Below are 18,443 nucleotides of genomic sequence, written 5' to 3'. Positions count from 1 at the left end.
CATCAGCTAAGAACTTGCTTTATTTCCTTAGTAAATAATAGTTGTCCTTCGGTCCTGGACAGTGCAGCTCAGTTTTTTGAGCATCATCCTATAAACCAAAACATCATGGGTTCAATCCCAAGTCAGTACACGTGCCCAGGTTGAGAGTTTGGTGCCCTGTCAGGGCATGAACTAGCAGGAACCAATTGATGTTTCTGGCATCAATGTTTCTCACTCTCCCTCTTTCTTCCTCCCTTCCCTTCTTTCTAAAATCAATTAACTTGTCATCCAGTGAGGACAAAAAAAATATGAGAGCCCTTCTGGTTTTATACATAAAATTCAAGTTTCTTATTTTTGTTGATGAAACAGTATTCTCTTAGTAGGATGTGTCAGAAATAATTATCTAACTATTCCTTGATTGACTTTTAGTTGTTCTCAGTCTCATTCACATAGTTAATTCCAACTGCCTTCTGTTATTATATAGCACTTATTTTTTAATAAACAAAGTAGCAGTGAACACCTTTGTATGTGCAGGTATGTGTGCACGTGTGTGTCATTATGTCTGTAACATGGATCCTGAGAAGTGGGAGGTATGCAGAAATTTAATTTTTATTTATATTGTTAAATTTTCTCTACTATAATACCAATTTACACCACAACCCGTATATGCAAATTAACATTTCCTTAACCCTTAAACTGAGAGAAAAAATAAACTTACCATCTTGCTTTGTATTGTATGTATTAAATTATCTGAAGAAGGGAGTAAATAGAGGCTTGAAAACTTTTTCTAAGAGCACAATGTTGACCGTATGGCAGAGGAAGAGACTGTAGGCAGGAAAATACATGTGGAAATTTTATGTAGTAAAGGTCAGAGGTCATAAAGACTTAAACTGGGGCCAAAGGCGGTTCCTCTGTTTCATAGTTAAGTGCATGTCAACTCATATGTTGACTTCACATCACTATTAATAATGTATGGACATGATTTGAAAAGTATATCTTTAATGCTGAAAAGTTTTCTCTTTTGGAGTTGGAAATCATTCAGTACCTCAAATGGCACAATACATTTAGGACATTATATATTCAGCTACTTAAGTTTAAATGATGAATCCATTAATATGTAGCTTGAAATATAGGCCATAGCCTTTGTCTCCCAAAGTATATTTTAATCAGAATATTAAAAATAAGCTGGAGTCTCACTCAAATAGTTAATCCCAGCTGCCTTTTGTTGTAATACATCACGCATTATCTCTCTGATGGATGGGCAGCAAAATGCAGATAAAATTAGCTTTGCAGTCATTCATTCTAAATTGCTCTTGAATCATTTGGAAGTAAATTCCATTTCAGAAAAATATGCTTCAGGTTTCAGACAAAGAGATAATAGTCCTATATTTTATGATATAAGCCATAATAGTTTAAGTCTTATGATTCAGAAATATAGAAACTTATGTATTAAGTTGATGAAAATTAAGGCTTGATATATAGCAATAAAACCAGCAACCTAGAGCTTCCTAGATTGATGTTCATAGCATAATATTTTCCTGTCAAGAATTAGGTGGAATGAAAGTCTATAAAAATAATACATGGTACAAAGCTTTCTCTTTTTGTATGTAAATAAAAAGAAACCAAAAAGCTGTATGAGATAACAGAGAAAAGAAATACTGAGATTTACCTGATATCTAGATAAAAATGGCAATACTGTTATTGGGTAATGGTGGAAAACAGAAAATTAAATGAAGTAGTAGAGCAGGGTAAAATGACGAATATTGTTATATCCAAATTAAAAAAGCAATTATAGCTGGAAGTTAATACTGAATTCAATATATAAAACAAAACCAACTCAGGAACTTTATTTTGTTAATTTGAATGAACTTCAAGTAGAAAACTTGTTCAGCAATGTAATGAACCAATCATTTTGCCATAAATGAATCATTTGCCATAAATCATTTGCCATAAATAGCATAATGCAATCAATGTCAACATCTGGGGTATGGCTGTGTAAAACAGGACACTGTGGAATAGCTGTGGCATGTTACCAGAAATGGGTTCAAAGTCTGAAGTTGCTATTCACAAGTTGAGTTCCTATTATCACCCCGAAGACTTCAAGAGACGTCCGGTATTTTAATTAAGAAATAAAGTGGTAAGAGAACAAAAAATTAAGTTGTTCTTTCATAGCCTCCAGTTTTTTCAGCATGATGTTAATAGTATCAGAAAGTCAGTTTATCTATATAGTTGGTTTATTTATTTGAATTGCATGCTAGTCTACCAGCTTAAAAAAGAACCTCAGACCTCATTATCCCATGTATTGAACAGTCCCCTAGTGGCCTGAAAGACTTGCCCACACCGTGGCAGGGATTGACTTGTTTGGATTCTGCCCAAGGACGGGCACTGGTGTGTGTCCCAAAGAAAAACTACAAACCAATAAAACCAACGCTTTCACTTGCACACCATTGCAAACATGCATGCTTAGAGAATCGATTAGAGTCTCTGTTTCATAGTTTGAAAAGCCATATCTTCTTCTAGAAAACATCTATCACCATAAAAAGCTAGAAAATACCAAAATGCATTGTAAAATGAATATTCACTAATGAAGTTGTGATTTCATCTCTCAGGCTCTCCGTGAAGTGGAATGCTCAGTTTCCCGACATGTGCAGACAGCACTAGCCTCCTGGCTGTGGGACCGGTCTTGTTACACAGGACCTGCACTTGGTTTAATGCTCTGCTATCACCATCCCTGAATTCTTAATCCATTTTTAACAAGGATTCTGGATTTTCATTCTGCACTGGGCTACCCAAATTTTGTAGCCAGTCCTCCAGTTTGTAGATACCATTGTTATAACACTTTATATTTGTAACTGCATTTCAGACATTCTCTAAACTCTAAAAGACCTTGTGACTCTTTTAGGAATGATCAAAGTTGCCATTATAACGTTTGTGCTTCTGTAAGATTTTTGTTGCCTTCCCATAATTCACCTGGCACTATGCTAGACTTGTGGAAAGTTAAAAATGGAAACAACATAGTCCCTGCCTTCAAAGGGCATTTATTCTAGTGTTAAGCATTTGTTGTTATAATTCCTGGGTTTTGAAAATTGGGAATAGTTGCATAAAACTGGTAGCAAAACTGAAAATTAGGATTCTTCCACATATGTGTGAGGCAAATGCATAGTACAGAGGAACTAAATGTCATGAGGAGCTATTTGTAGATGATCCTTTCTTTCTTGCTAAATAGACATGGTATTTGGAGGGGATGACTTTTTCATTATAAAATACAGATAGATATAATCATCCTGGATATTTAAAGGCTCGGAAGATTTCCTTTGTACTGTGGTTGAAGAGAATTGGCTTGCTTGTTTGACTTTTAAAACTCACTGTAGAGGCCCTGGCTGGTGATTATAGGGGGTTGATGTTTTCTCTCTCTCTTCCCTTCCCCTCTAAAGATAAATAAATAAAATATTTAAAAAAATAGTACTTCTTTAAAAAAAAAACTCACTGTAGAAAAAAATCCAGGTGAGATTTCATAAAAGGACCATTTCTGAAATATCATTACATTTGACCATTAATGCTGACCCAGCATTTTTGTCTGGAGCGAGGAAAGTGTTTCCTCAGCTGGTGGTGGTGCAGCTGTTACCTGGGCTGATTTCCAAAGCTGGGTGGGTGCCACAGCTCACAGTTGCAAATGGAGGAGTGAGGAATCTCACAACAGTCTATCTGCATTTTGTTATATCTACCCCACTATGCATATCTTATGACACAGGGTCTTAATAATTATCTTCCTGTCTTTCCCAATACCTAAATTGAATGCTGGAAGTGGTGTGCCATACTGTCTAATGTTAATTCATATGGACACGCAGGTGTGTCCAACTTTTGGCGTCTCTGGGACACAGTGGAAGAAGAGTTGTCTTGGAACACACATTAAGTACAATGTGATATGTAATCACAAAAACACCTGATTATGTTTTAAGTAAATTTACAATTTTGTGTTGGACTGCATTCACAGCCGTCCTGGGTCACCTGTGGCCTGTGGGTTAGGGTTGGACACCCCTGATAGAGCATAGACTTAAATACACTGCATGTATACTGTGAGGAATATTAATAAACTAATATGCAGTCGTTAATTAAGGCATTTCTCTAGATAAAATTTAAGATGAGTTCATGCAGAGTAGAATGATATATAAAAGAAACTGGATTTATGACATGATGACATTTCAAATGATAGAGATAATTCCTTAATAACTCACATATTGAATGTTATTAAACAAACATCTTGAAGAATCAACACTATATGAAGCCTCAAATCAAGACATGGAATTATTTCTCTTTATTTGTAGTGACCCTCTTCTCGTTTTATAAAATTGCATATTATTGTTTAATTACAGTTGTCCTCATTCTTTCCCCATTGCTCTCCCCTGCCCTGCTCTCCCCACATTCAATCCTCCCCTGCATTGTCCTTGTCCATGGGTCTTTTATTCTTCTTGTTCCTTGTCTGGACTCTTCCTCTTCTTTCCCCTTTTATTTCCCTTCTCCCTCTTCTCTGGTCACTGTCAGTTTATTCCTTATTTTCATGTTTCTGATTCTATTTTGCTCACTTGTTTGTTTTGTTGATTAGTTTCCACTGATAGGTGGGATCATAGGTATTTGTGTTTCACCCCCTGGCTTATTTTACTGAGCATAATACTCTCCGGGTCCATCATGCTGTCACAAAGAGTAGGAGCTCCTTCTTTCCTTCTGCTGCATAGCATTCCATCATGTAAATGTACCACAGAGGTTTGATCCACTCATTTAGTGATGAGCACCTAGGTTGCTTCCAGCACTTGGCTATTGTAAATTGTGCTACTATGAATATTGGGGTGCATAAATTCTTTTGGATTGGTGTTTCAGGGTTCTTAGGATGTAATCCCAGCAGTGGAATTTCTAGGTCAAAAAGCAGTTATATTTTTAGTTTTTTGATGAAATTTCATACTGTTTTCCACAGTGGCTGCACCAGTCTGCATTCCCACCAACAGTGCACTAGGGTTCCCTTTTCTCCAAAACCTCATCAGCACTTGTTGTTTGTTGATTTGTTTGTGATGGCCATTCTGACCTGTGTGAGGTGGTATGTCATTGTGGTTTCAATCTGCATCTCCCTGGTGGCTAGGATGCAGAGACATCCTTTCATATCTCTGGGCCCTCTATATTGTCTTCCTTGGAAAAGTGTCTGTTCAGATCCTTTGCCCATTTTCAGATTGGATTGTTTGTCTTCCTGGAGCAGAGTCGTGTGAGTTCTTTATATATTTTGGACACTAAACTCTTATCCGAGGTATCATTGGCAAATATATGTTCCCATACAGTTAGTTCTCTTTTTATTTTGTTGATGTTTTGTTTAGCCATGCACAAAACATGCATACAGTTATTTCCCATACAGTTAGTTCTCTTTTTATTTTGATGATGTTTCATTTGTTTATTCTTTCCCCTATGTCCTTTGCTCTAGGAAACATATTGGTGAAAATATTGCTACGTGGAATATCTGGAACTTTCCTGTCTATGTTCTTCTCTAGGACTTTAATGGTGTCAAAACTTATATTTAAGTCTTTTATCCATCTTGATTTTATTTTTCTGTATGGTGTAAGTTGGTGGTCAAGTTTCACTTTTTTACATTTTTTTTATTTTAGCTGTCCAGATCTCCCAACACCATTTGTTGAAGAGGCTATTTTTACTCCATTTTATGCTCCTGCTCCCTTTGTTGAATGTTAATTGACCATAGAGACTTGGGTTTATTTCTGGGCTCCCTATTCTGTTCGATTGACGTATATGTCTGTTCTCATGCCAGTACCAGGCTGTTTTGACCTGTAGTAACCCTCTTGTCTTAAAATCCCAAATTATACACAGATAGTTTGTCCATATGTTTTTCAATATGTTATTAAATCACTACCATTTTTCTAGCATCTAACAGAACCCCTTTTGACTTAAAAATATATGTGTGACTTTCTCAGCTTCCATTAGGCTTTCTAGTAGTTCACAATAAAATAATCATAAGAAAGAAATACATGCTTCAGCAAGGGGGGGGGTAAGAAATGTTTGGTGCCCCTCCATCTTTCTGTAGGATGTGAATGGATATGTATTTTTGTTACATTGTTGCATAAAGTCAGGAAATGTATAATCATCTGATGTCTTGCAGTCATTCTTTCTAAAGGAACAGGTCATACCTTCTATATTAATGATTTGAAAGGCTTTTCATATTTTGCATACCTAAATGAATATAGTGCTATGAAAGAGATACACAAGTTTTGTGTGAATGAATATACCAGTAGTAAAAATTAAAAAGGTCTAATTGATCCTCTGCTTTCATTAGTAATAATAATTAAAAATAATAGCTAACATTTTGCAGTATTTACATATGATATTTTTGAAGCTTTTTAAATTATCAGTACTGTCTACCATTACATATAACAGAAACTGCTTAAAAGACAAAACAAGAAAAAATCGAATAATGCCTTCAACACATCACCTCTGTGCTGATGAATCTACTATCTCAGCTCCTCATCTCTTCGCCTTGCTGAATGATTGTTTCTTTAAGCAGTTTCGAGTATCATTGAGTATAGACTGAGGAAGCTAAAATTGATGGAAAGAAAGTTTTCCTGTAATAACCTGATAATTTCAGTCTTATTGTTTAACAGTAGGAAAACCAGAAATGATGCTCTGCCTAAAGAAAGGAAATTTAAAAACTACAGTGACAAAGCCAGCTACAGGAAACATCACTTACATCCAGTGTCAGGAGTTTATAATTGTGGAGAGCTTTGAAAGCTATTTTTGTCTGTGATGCAAATGAAGCCAATTTTTACGCAAAACAAATTGGAAAAGACCTAATGTCATCACTCTTTGACAGCTATCCTATTACCTACATGAAAAGGCCCAAGGCCAGGGTTCTTGCTGGACAAATATCCACATAACCAATGGCTGTCTCCCAAAACAGGGCAACAAATGAATGAGTGATTAAATGAGTTTCAGATTAACATCCAAGCAACCATCATTAACTACTGATACCATAGCCTGTATTTGCTACTGAATATATGTATGTATATGTGTGTATACATATACATACATATATATACACACATATATACATACTCTTAAAGAACTTGTAAACAATTCTACTTTTAATTTTGACCTTAGAATTTTAAGTTTACCTATTAACCTAGGGTGCTTAATCAACTTAGGAAATTAACAATAATTTTATTCTCCTGTTTCTCATAGGAATAGATTTATCAGGCTTAACTTATTTATAGTGTATTGGAAGACAATCTTTTAATTGACTTTTGTGAAATATAATAGGATTTTAAAAAGACTTTGATTATTTTCTATTTTTTTTTAATTTGGAATGATGCATAACTGAAGTTAAAAGAAAACCTACCTTATAGTGTGCAAATATCTCAACCATTTTTTAGATTTTATTTATCCATCACTATTGGAACAGCAAGGTGAAAACAATATATTTTATAAATTTCAGTGATGTAAAAAATGATACTATTTTTCTCTATGATAATATTCAGTACTAGTACATTTAGAATAGGTTTTATTACTCATAATATAATACATATGATACTCAACATGTAATTTCAAAATAAGATCAAACAGTATTATTAGATTCTAGCTCTACAGTGGCTCTACTGTTGCCCAGTTGCTGTATGACTATATTTCCAGTATTTAGCATAATTCTGAACTCAGTACATATTTTTGGTTGAATGAATGGATATTTCATGCAGTGGCATTTTCAAAAAATAATGATATATTTGATCCTTAATTCATGTTTCTAATATTCCTTCTCAGCTCCTTGAAAAGATTTACCTGTGAACCTTTTATTTTTCAAACAAATTTTGCGGATACAGTTGCTGTTGCCTTTGTCAGCTCCAAAGGGTAATACGTGTGGTGGGAGGTGCAGTGCTCTGTCTGGAAGATCAGTTTTTGTGGAAGATAAACCTGGTTCCTACACAGTTCTGCTATTTCCTGCCTGTGTGCTCAGGGCTAGATATTTATTCTCCCTGATGGTGAATTTTGCCATGCATAAAAACGAGAATAATAATCTAAATACTTGGTTGAGCAGCCAGTCAATACACCTAACATACTGTCTTTCTAGTGCATAGCAGTCACTCAAATTGCTTAACTAGGTAATGAGACATTATATTTAAAGGAGTAGCAAGTAAAAGGTAAATGGTTATCATGTTTTCAATGATTTCCACTTTCTTCTTGTTTACCAGACGACGACTTTTTTCATGAACTGCCGGAGACTTTTCCATCCGATCCACCTGAGCCTCTGCCGCATTTCCTTATCGAGCCCGAAGAAGCTTATATTGTGAAGAATAAGCCTGTTAACCTGTATTGTAAAGCCAGCCCTGCCACCCAGATCTACTTCAAGTGCAACAGTGAATGGGTTCATCAGAAGGACCACACAGTGGACGAGAGAGTAGATGAAACCTCTGGTAAGTTTTCCTTTGCATTTGGACTGCTACGTAGGATTCACTTTGTTGAGCATTTTGTCACATTGTCCTTTAGAGAAGTACGATTAGAAATGGAGTTGTTATCCTTTGGCAAAAGATTTTGAATGAGTTTGGTTAATATTTGGTGCTCTTCCCTGATAGATTGCAAAGTAAAATGAGATACATATATCTTGACTTGATTCCTATTGGACTACATGGAAATGAAACATAGTTTATGCTACGAAGATAAATAGTGAGAATTAATAGACTGAATAAATAGCAAATGCCCTAGTAAAATTGCACTTGGACTTGACTTCTCTGTCAAGTCTGATTATCCTGAGAATGGGGAACATATTTAATTAAGAATAAATTGTACATGTTTGCATGATTCTCCAAAGTTAATTCACATGCATAATTTCTCCTTATACTTTTTAAAAAATTATAAATGTTATAGATTCAAAGTATCCTGTATCCTTAGCTTACATCTAAAAGAACCTAATTAAATAACTTAGCAAAAGCTAAATTGGGGTGATTGAGAATAGTGAGAGTATGGGGTCCAGGGAGAGGAGAAAGGGCAATTGCAGCCACCATCTGTCTGGGTGCATCTTGATCAGAGTATCTTTGCTCTGGCTATGGTTAAAACTACCAACCTTATTGCTCTATAAGTATCATCCTTACCAGTAACATTAAAGCATAGAGAGTATGAAGGAGATTTTAATAACCTGCAAAATTTAGTTTGGCTATAAAGGAAACTTTCTTGATAGCAATTATTCACTCCGCAGTGGGTAACAAGATAGTTGAGAAATCACCTAGAGTTGTTTTAAATTGGAAAGATGTATATCTTTCTACAGTGGTTTAAGTGTTTTTGATTTCCAGCAGGGAAAATAACAACTTGAACTCTCAAATCTCTCCCAGATCTATTACTTGGTAATATAAAAACATATATTTTAAATATTAAGGCTTCACTGATCAACATTTTCAAGCTAAATAGTGACACATATGGCAAAAGTGGAAGCACATAAATACTGTATCTTCATTTTTATTTTTAAATATCTCAGCAGAGTGAATGCATGTTCAAAATTAAAATTATCATTAATTTCTATCTGCATCCAAAGGTGGAATTAATTAAGGGCAAGCAAAGAGCAGCACTTGAGGGAGGTCTGCGTTCAATGTCTCCAATGACATGAAGAACATGCGGAGGTGATGGGCCCTTCTGAAATACAACAGGCTGTGGGAGGGCTGACAGGGGGCATCTCTCTAAAAAGCATGTGAAGCATATATTTCTACAACAAAAACGATCAGAGAGAATCAGGTGGCCGCTCCACCTAATTGTCACTTTGTGAATCAGTATGCTCCCAGCGTGCAAGCTGATGGCTGTGGAAATGACTGGGTGTTCAACCATATGGTAGCTGACTTTAGGGGATTGTCCACCTCTTGGTCTAATTACTCAGCAAATAACTTCTCCAGATGTTTTGAAAATCTCAGCTGAATTGAATTTATTGGTTTTAGCTCATTTATTTGTAAAGGTTTCAAACACAGAAGTTTTCATGGTAAGAAGAAAAAAGAGAAACCATAAAAGCTTAAATGAGAGCCACAAACACATTTAGGCTTGCCTTTACTTAGTTAATGGAGGAAGACTGCAAATAGAAGCAAAACTGCTCTGATATTGAGGATCTTGACAGCTTCATGCTTTGTTGGTCTATGGGTGTGTGTGTGTGTGTGTGTGTGTGATTGTATATATTTCACATTCTGTAAAACATGGTACTTTTTATTATTTTCACATAAAATTAATTAGTTAATATTGCATACTCCAATGTTTAAAAATACCTTTTAAAGCAACTGTAAATGAAAATACATGGCATGTTTTCATTCAAATTCAGAATAGGATAGATGAGTAGGGAAGATACAGTGGCTCCGATACTTACAGATTCCTCCTAAGACTCAAGGGTGAAGTAGAATATAATGTACCATTTTGTTGTCTTTCATTTTCATCCAGAACTTTACATGAAAGCCAGTGTCCAGATGATGTATTACCTTTAAAGTTAAGAAAAAGTGAAAGAGGTCCACAAATACCATTATTATTTGGTATTGTTCTCATCATACTAGCCAGTACAGTTATAAAAGACAAATAGTTAAAATATATAAAAATTGTAGAGGAAGTAAAAAATGATCATTTTTGACAAAGAGTATAACTTTTGTATATATGGAAAACCACAATTTCAAGGGGAAAATCTGGAAAAAATCAAGAGAATCCAGAAAAATGGCATATAAAAGATTCACATATGCTATTAACTTTCTAAGTACAGATAACCAATTCAAATTAGAATAAAATAAAAGGTACCATTTGAGGAAACCATGTAAAATAAAATGTGTAGTCATAAAGGTAACAAGAAATTTGTAGAAATTTAGGAAGAAAAATGTTAAATTTTACTCAGAGACAAAAAAATACATTTACTTAAATAAATGGAAAGATATATCTTGTTTTTGGATAGAAAAACTATATTTTTAAACATTTGTTGTTTATAAATGAATATGTAAATTCACCAACATTGTGTGAAAAAATAATCTTAAAAAAGCTGACAGAACTCTGAAATAGTAGTATAGTAGGGGAACACTGGCTCTTTGTAAACATATTCTAAAAATAAGGAAGTTAAAGAGTTTGGTCTTAGCAGAGGACAAAACATATGGATTAGAATAGAGACCAGGAAATATTCAAATATTTAAGGCATTTTACAACGTGAAAAGATGATTTTCAATGCACAAGGTAGGCAGTTGAAAAAAGTAATAAATGAATAAATACAGCTTGGATTCCATCTCATTCTTTAAAATAAAATAAATGCTAGATGTCAGGGTTTAATTGGCATCATCATTACATCATCACCATCATCACTGGGGGAGGAAATTTGTTGGTCGGTTGGTTGGTTGGTTGGCTGGTTGGTTCCAGTGGTGGACAAAGCCTTTGTAATGAAGGTAGAAGTGAGAAGCTTATAAGAGAGCATTATTAAATTTGAATGTCCAAAACAAAAAAAATCACAAAACCAAGGTATGGACTCTAACCCTGGGTGGGGGGAAAAAAACCTAAAACAACCCAAAATACCTGATTATATCTGTAGGTGTATATTAATCAAGGGCTAATTTAATTAATATATAGCTATCTCTTTTTATCCTTTCATTGAATTTTTTGGGTGACATTGGCTAATAAAATTGTATAGATTTCAGTTGTACATTTTTTTAAAATTTTTATTTATATATTTTCATAGAGAGGGGAAGAGAGGGAGAGAAACTTGGATCGATTGCCTCTCACACAACCCCAAGCAGGACCTGATCCCCAGTCAAGGCATGTGCCATGACCAGGAATCAAACCTATGACCTTTTGCTTTCCAGGATGATGCCTATCCCACTGAGCCAAACCAGTCAGGGTTCAGGTGTACAATCTTGTAGCACATAATCTGTACATTGTGTGGTGTGTTCACTACCCCAAGTCAAGTCTCTTTCCATCACCAGGAGACACAGGGGAAAATGCAAGTGATTAGTAAGCATCTAAGGAAATGTCCAGATCAAAGCAGGTGTCAGTATACAGTACCAAAAAGGAGTGGGTTAGGGAAGGTCCGTACTTTGTTGATGAGATCCATACCAGTTTGTTGCAAACTGGTACATTCTTTTTTGAAGGACAATTTGAAAATACCTGTCGATATTTAAATATGTATAGTCTTTCTAACTAATTGCAAAATTAGACTATCTAAAAATAAAATTCCAAATGAGCACAAAGATTGCACACAAAGCTATTCATTGCACCCTTGTTGCAGTAGCTTATCAAGGACTTTTAATTCCTTGGTTGGAATACTGGGTTGCTATTTAAAGCAACAAGGTTACTCCACATGTGAAGCTGTAGAAAAATCCTCACAGGTAAAATTTTAAGTGAAAACCAAAGTACAGAATACTACATGTAATAAATCCTCATTATGTAAAGAAAGAGGATGCGCGTATATTTGTCAATGCATAGAAATTTTCTGGAGAAACATACAAGTAGTTAACAGCTCCGAATCTGAGGTGATCGATTTGTTGTATTCTTCTATTTTTTTCAATCCTGTGATTCTGTTATTTTTATAATAAGTAATAAAACCTGAAAAATGTCCAAAGCTCTTTCTTGCACCTCTTTGCTTGCTATCATAAATTTCCAATCGGTACAGTATTGGGTGGAAGTTTATAGGTCTCTAATTTTAGAGCTCTTTGCTTTCCTGTGAAATCAGAAACATTGTGAATGGTATTGAAATTGAACTGTTTGGTTTTTTGTCTGTTTTTTCCTCTGAAGCTATGTACCTAGACACACCTGCAACTTTAACCCTCAGTGCTTCACTTAAAACAGTCTGTTTATAGTCTTGTTGGGGTCCAATGGTTCCTAGTTTCAAAAATGTTAGAATATATTAAGTATTGAAATATATTACAAATTAGAGAAATTTTCTTGGCATGTAAAAAATCAAATTGGTTCTCAGTTAATAGGACAGAGAGAAGTCATTGCAAAGAAGTAAATTTTTATAGATGCCTCTACCTTAGAATAATGGTATTGGAAGCATGCTTATTGCCTGGAAACTGGAAATAACCAACTGCATTCGATTAAATCTTCATCAAAAGTAACTTCATATTGAAAAACTGTAAAACAATAAACTGAAGAAAAGAATGAAAGTTTTCCAACTTACAAAATCCTTCCTTTTAAATAAGGAAGGCATTATTAAACAGACTCTCCTGCTCTGAAGTATGAAGCAAACAATTATTTGTACTCACTGAGCAAAACTATACTACTGATGATAAAATGTACTGATTAAAGATCATTGATTACTGGTATTGTTTGCCTTGCCATCATTTAAACCACATTTGCATTTTTGCAAATATATAAGAAACAGAAAAGTGGAAAGCAGTTTATATTAGATGGTTTAGAAATTTTCAATATTCAAAAGCTTGTGATTGGGTAACATAGTAAGTAATAAATATGTATAATCCTTCAGAATTCCATTGAAATCTTGATCTGTTCAAAAATTTAAGGTTACATTTTTAAGAAAGACTCGTACTTGGCTGCTTGTTTTGTATTTACTTGAAGTCCTTTCAACCTCATTTCCATGGTTGAAACATGGAAAAACATTCCATGTTTCCAACACTCACCATCAAAAAGCAAATATTCCCCCTCTATGGAAAAGCAGGCAAGTTTAAAGTCCTGGACAGGGTGTTCAGTTGCTTAGAGTATTGTCCTGATACTTTAAGGTTGTAGGTTCGATCCCTTGTCAGAGTACATACAAGAATCAGTCAATGAATTCATAAATAAGTAGAAAAACAAATTGATACATCTCTATGTCACTCCCAAAACAAATTTCAATAATCTCCAAGATTTTCCCTTTTCATATCACATTAGCAGAAAGGATATTATCAATAGGACCAGCACAACAACAATAAAGTTTCAAGCTTTGTGAGGTCTGTCCAGAAAAAGTCCAACCATTGTTGATATAAGGAAAATGGTTTTGTGTGACATCAGTGTATCTAGGCAGCCAAGGAGAATGGATTGAAATGCACATGCTAAAAAAATGATGACTTTACTGTGGGGGTGGTAGATGTCCTTGTGTGAGCATGTGTACTGTGTGGCCTTCACATTCAAAATGACTGAGCAGGTAGAGCAACAAATCTACATCAGATTTTGTGTTAAGCTTAAGAATTCTTTTGTGGAAACTATTTGGGTGATTCAGAAGGCTGTAGCTATGGGTAACTGGTGATTGGCAGCTTCATCACAACAATGCGCCCACTCATGTATTGTGTCCATGCAGAGTTTGTTGGCAAAACATCAAATTACCCAGATGATTCAGCCCCCCTTTAGCCCAGATTTGGTGCCTGTGACTTCTGGATTTTCCCAAAACTAAAATTACCTTTGAAAGGGAAGGGATTTCAGACCATCAGTGAGATTAAGGAAAATACAATGGGGAAGCTGATGGCGATTGGAAGAACTGAGTGAGATCCCAGGGTGCGTACTTTAAAGGGGACTGAGACATTATTGTTCTATGTACAATGTTTCTTGTATATTATGCAATAAATGTCTCTATTTTTTGTAGTACATTGATACATACTTTCTGGACAGAACTTGTATAATGAACGCCTTACATGCATTAGGTCATTTAGTCATCACAATAATCTTATGAGGTAGTTTTGGGGTTATTTTGTAAATGAGAATTCTTGGGCTCAGCAGGGTAAAGAGACTAAACTGCCCCAACTCACACAGCCAAGAGGTGAAGGAGGCAGATCTCCCAGGGCTCTCTAATTCCAAAGCCTTTGCTCTTGGCCCCTGCACCCATGGTCTCCCTAAATTCCACCAAAACTACTGAACACAGAACAGATTAAAAAGAGCACTGTAATATCATGACCCCCTTTTTCAGGAAAAGGAAACCTGATTTGGCATGTCAGCTAAGCTTTCATCGTTCACGCTTTCATCTGCCTCCCTCATCCTGTGTCAGGTTTCCCTTATGTGGCCTTTGTGTTTCTTTAATGTAATAACTTAAGAGAGTACTTATGATTTGATTCTTTTTATTCTCGAGGGTATTTAACATTTGGCCAAATAGTAAAAGGTGAGCCTTAACAGAAAAAAAAATTGATAAAGAGAAGCCATAATTGGACACAAACTGAAGTGAATTGCATTCCCCAACATGGAGTTCTCACAGATATCCTGTGCTCACTCAGTTCCCCGCTTGTCACAAGAGTGGCGCAGTCGAAATTCTTTCTCTTCTTGTATTCCTGTGTCATGTACCTCTTCTCTCTGTATCATCACCAGAAATAGAAATCTCAGCTCCACTCCTTGCTCCATTCAAGTGATCATCCCATACTGCCAATTCCATCTCAGAACTCTCCCACCACACAGCCTTCCTTTATAGTTCTTCCTGCTACTTCCCTACCATGGGCCTCTATTCTACACCTCTGAGGTTATTGAAGTAGCCTCCCATCCCTTCTTGGTTTCGGCCCTTCTCCTAGCAATATATTTTCCAGGCAGTAATAGGCCTAAACACAAGTCTGAGTGATTAAACCATTTTATTTCTTAAAATATATAATGGCTTTTCTTTGTCCATGGGGGAAAAAAACCCAACATCCTTCTTAGTCATATGTTCAAAAGCTTCAGTACAATCTGTTCCTAATCAAACTTTCTAGTGTTATTCTGATAGGTTCTCCCCTACAAGGTGCCCTATATCTTGGGCCAATTTGGATTTTCCCCTTCAACTGCTTTCAATGAACCACCAGTGTCTTATAATTGCTATTTGGTGAAAAAACAAACGAACCAACGTTTTGTGGTCAAGTTATTTAGGAAACTACAATGATTATATTACCTTTCGGAAAAAAGAATAAAGTAAATTTGCGTGTAAAAGTCCTGCAGTTTTGCAGTGAAAAAAATTTCTTTAACCCCATATTTTGCAACTGGATTCTTTTTCACAGACCTTTATCCCGAGACCTTCATGTCGCACCATTGCATGGTTTAGCAAATTCTGCTTACACAATTTCTGTGGGAAATTAGGTGCTATTTTTACATTTTTTTAAGAAAATGCAAACAATATTGTATTTTAGATTCATAGAAACTCAGTTGTGAGACTACAACAGTAATTTAAACTCAGTAAATTACCATCAAAGTGAGTGTGATTCATTCTTTTGTTTTCTTGACTTAGTGGTCCTACTTAAGTCACATGGAACTTTAGGAAATAGATTTAATCACCTTCTGGCTGCTTACTAATTTTTGATACTAAAAGGGACAGTTATCACATCTTCTTCCCCAAGTTATATCTCCTCATCAGTCTAAACATTATAAGCTGAAGAATAAGCTCTATGAAAGTGGGAATTGTGTCTTTTCACTCTTCCAGTTCCATGCTTAACTTGGTGTTGGGTACCAAGGTGCTCACTAAGTTTGCATGGTATGAATTAATGACTTGAAAGCATACTTCCCCCATCCCACCTCTGTTAAAATCCTACTGATTCTTAAAGAAGTGTCTAAAATGTAATCTCATGGCTGAATCTTTCTATAAAACCCTGTCATACATGTCCATATTTCTCTTATCTGTACTTGCATATTCATTATATTTGTGTGAATTTTACATGTGTATTAGGTTAAACCATGTGAAATTGTCAATATTCAACCATTTTGAAGTACACAATGGTAATTTCTTATCATTCAATATCATGTTATTTTTAAAGCATTATATTCACATATATAAATACATACATTTTATGTATAATACATTTACACATGTATAAAAACTCTGTCTCTTCAACTAGATTGGAATGGCATGATATGGCTTATATTTTGTAAATGATGCATAAAATTTGTAACCTTTATTGAAATTTTATTCCATAATATCTTTTTTTAAATTTTAAGTCAATGTTAGTATTGTCTTTGTAAGAATAGAGCATTATATCTGTAATATATTTGTCTACCAATGAAGATAAATAATTCAGGAATATTAATTAATTTATTGATTACCTTCTCAGAGGTACTTGTTTCAATACTAGAAGCTAACTTTTTTTTTCTTTATAGTATGAGGCTGATGCAAAAATAAAAATAGAAAATTGGCAAGGATCCGTTTAGTACATGAATTCTTTTCCACTGAGTCAATCTGATAATTTGGCAGGAGAATAGTAAGACAAAATAGCGATTTTCCTGAAATATATATAGTTTTTCAGGTTCTTCATCTATTACTGCTCACAATTCATCCTAATTTCATATTAACATTAAGAATTTAAACACATGGGTTAACATGGCCAGTGTAATCCCAGCTGCAATTATAAAAACACAGTGGGATCAGCTTTTAGCTGTTGCTTTCATTCCGTTCTAGTATGAAGACACTCTCAGCTAGCTGAGTGGTCTGGGGGTCTCTGTGTACAAACCTGGTGTTTGTTTCTGCTCTTTTCCTAACTTGCAAACAGAAGTGATGACTTGAACAATTTTAGGCTACAGATTTAGATTCTTTTTGTTTCTAAACTATTATTGTTGTAAAGTTTTTAATTGTTGTTATTTGTTCATTTGTAGTAACTCCAATATTTGCAAAGATCAATATTACAGACCCTGCATATACTCCAAAACACCCTGAGTACACCATATTTGATGAACTATGTAATTTAATTTAATTATATCCCATGGGGAAGATTATTAATGTTTGCATTACATACTATATAGAAAAATTTAATAGCATGCATTTATTGAACAGATCCAGCCCAGAACATGAGTGTAAAGTAGAAGCAAGAAAACATTACACCTTTCAGCAAAGTTTTAAGCAAGCTGTGTTTCATTAGAGGAAAACAGAAATTTTCTAAAATTACATACAGAGAGACTTTTTAATGTAATAAACACAAAGGAATTCTCCTCTGCCAATGAACACTTAGGGCAAGGTTACTTGTAATCCATTACTCTTTTTTCTTTCCACAGCTAAGATGAAAACATTGATGAATACAGGTTAATCAAGAATATGCATATAAGTAGATATGTAAGCACATACTTATGTATATGTGTGCGGTGCATTTGTGTGTATTTTTTCAAATGTACGATAGAGAAAAAGCAAATGCTACTCACCCCCAGGCCCACACAAAGGGTACAATAAGAAGCAAGAGCCCAAGGCCCATTTTCTATCTAGACTACTTGCTACCCAAACAGAGCATTTCAGGAGCAAAACTAGTGATTGTGTTGCTATAGCAATTTTGCCATTCACCCGGCAACCATACATATGCTGTGGTTTAGAGTTTTAATGTGACCACTTCAAAGTCAAAACAGAACGAGTGTTAGATGTCACAGTGTATTTTTAATCTAACTTTTAGCTAAAATCTGCAAAGACTTTAAGGAGAGTTTCTTGTTCTTTATTTTCACAGGAATTAACATACTTAACAAAATCTGAACTATAATGTGAAATAGATTAATCATTTTGTTGGAGAAATTTTAAGAAAATGTTGGTTTATAAAAGGCTTAACCTTCTAAAAGACCACAACTTTCCCTCAAAATTTAAGTGATCTTTT

General features: G+C 34.9%; 1 protein-coding gene across 3 annotated transcripts in view; it reads left to right on the top strand.

Annotated features, from left to right (window-relative positions):
• The window catches only part of UNC5C (unc-5 netrin receptor C), a 358,323-nt gene that overhangs the window by 192,638 nt on the left and 147,242 nt on the right, over positions 1 to 18,443 (top strand). For all 3 annotated transcript variants that reach the window (XM_037140183.2, XM_037140173.2, XM_037140192.2), the window contains exon 2: positions 8,208 to 8,429. In XM_037140183.2, the coding sequence (XP_036996078.1) occupies positions 8,208 to 8,429 (222 nt within the window). The remainder of the gene's footprint in view (positions 1 to 8,207; positions 8,430 to 18,443) is intronic.

The sequence above is a fragment of the Artibeus jamaicensis genome, unplaced genomic scaffold (genome assembly GCF_021234435.1).
Source record: "Artibeus jamaicensis isolate MK-2021 breed Jamaican fruit bat unplaced genomic scaffold, CSHL_Jam_final contig_452, whole genome shotgun sequence".
Lineage (NCBI taxonomy): Eukaryota > Metazoa > Chordata > Mammalia > Chiroptera > Phyllostomidae > Artibeus > Artibeus jamaicensis.
This window is presented reverse-complemented; position numbering and strand designations above follow the sequence as displayed.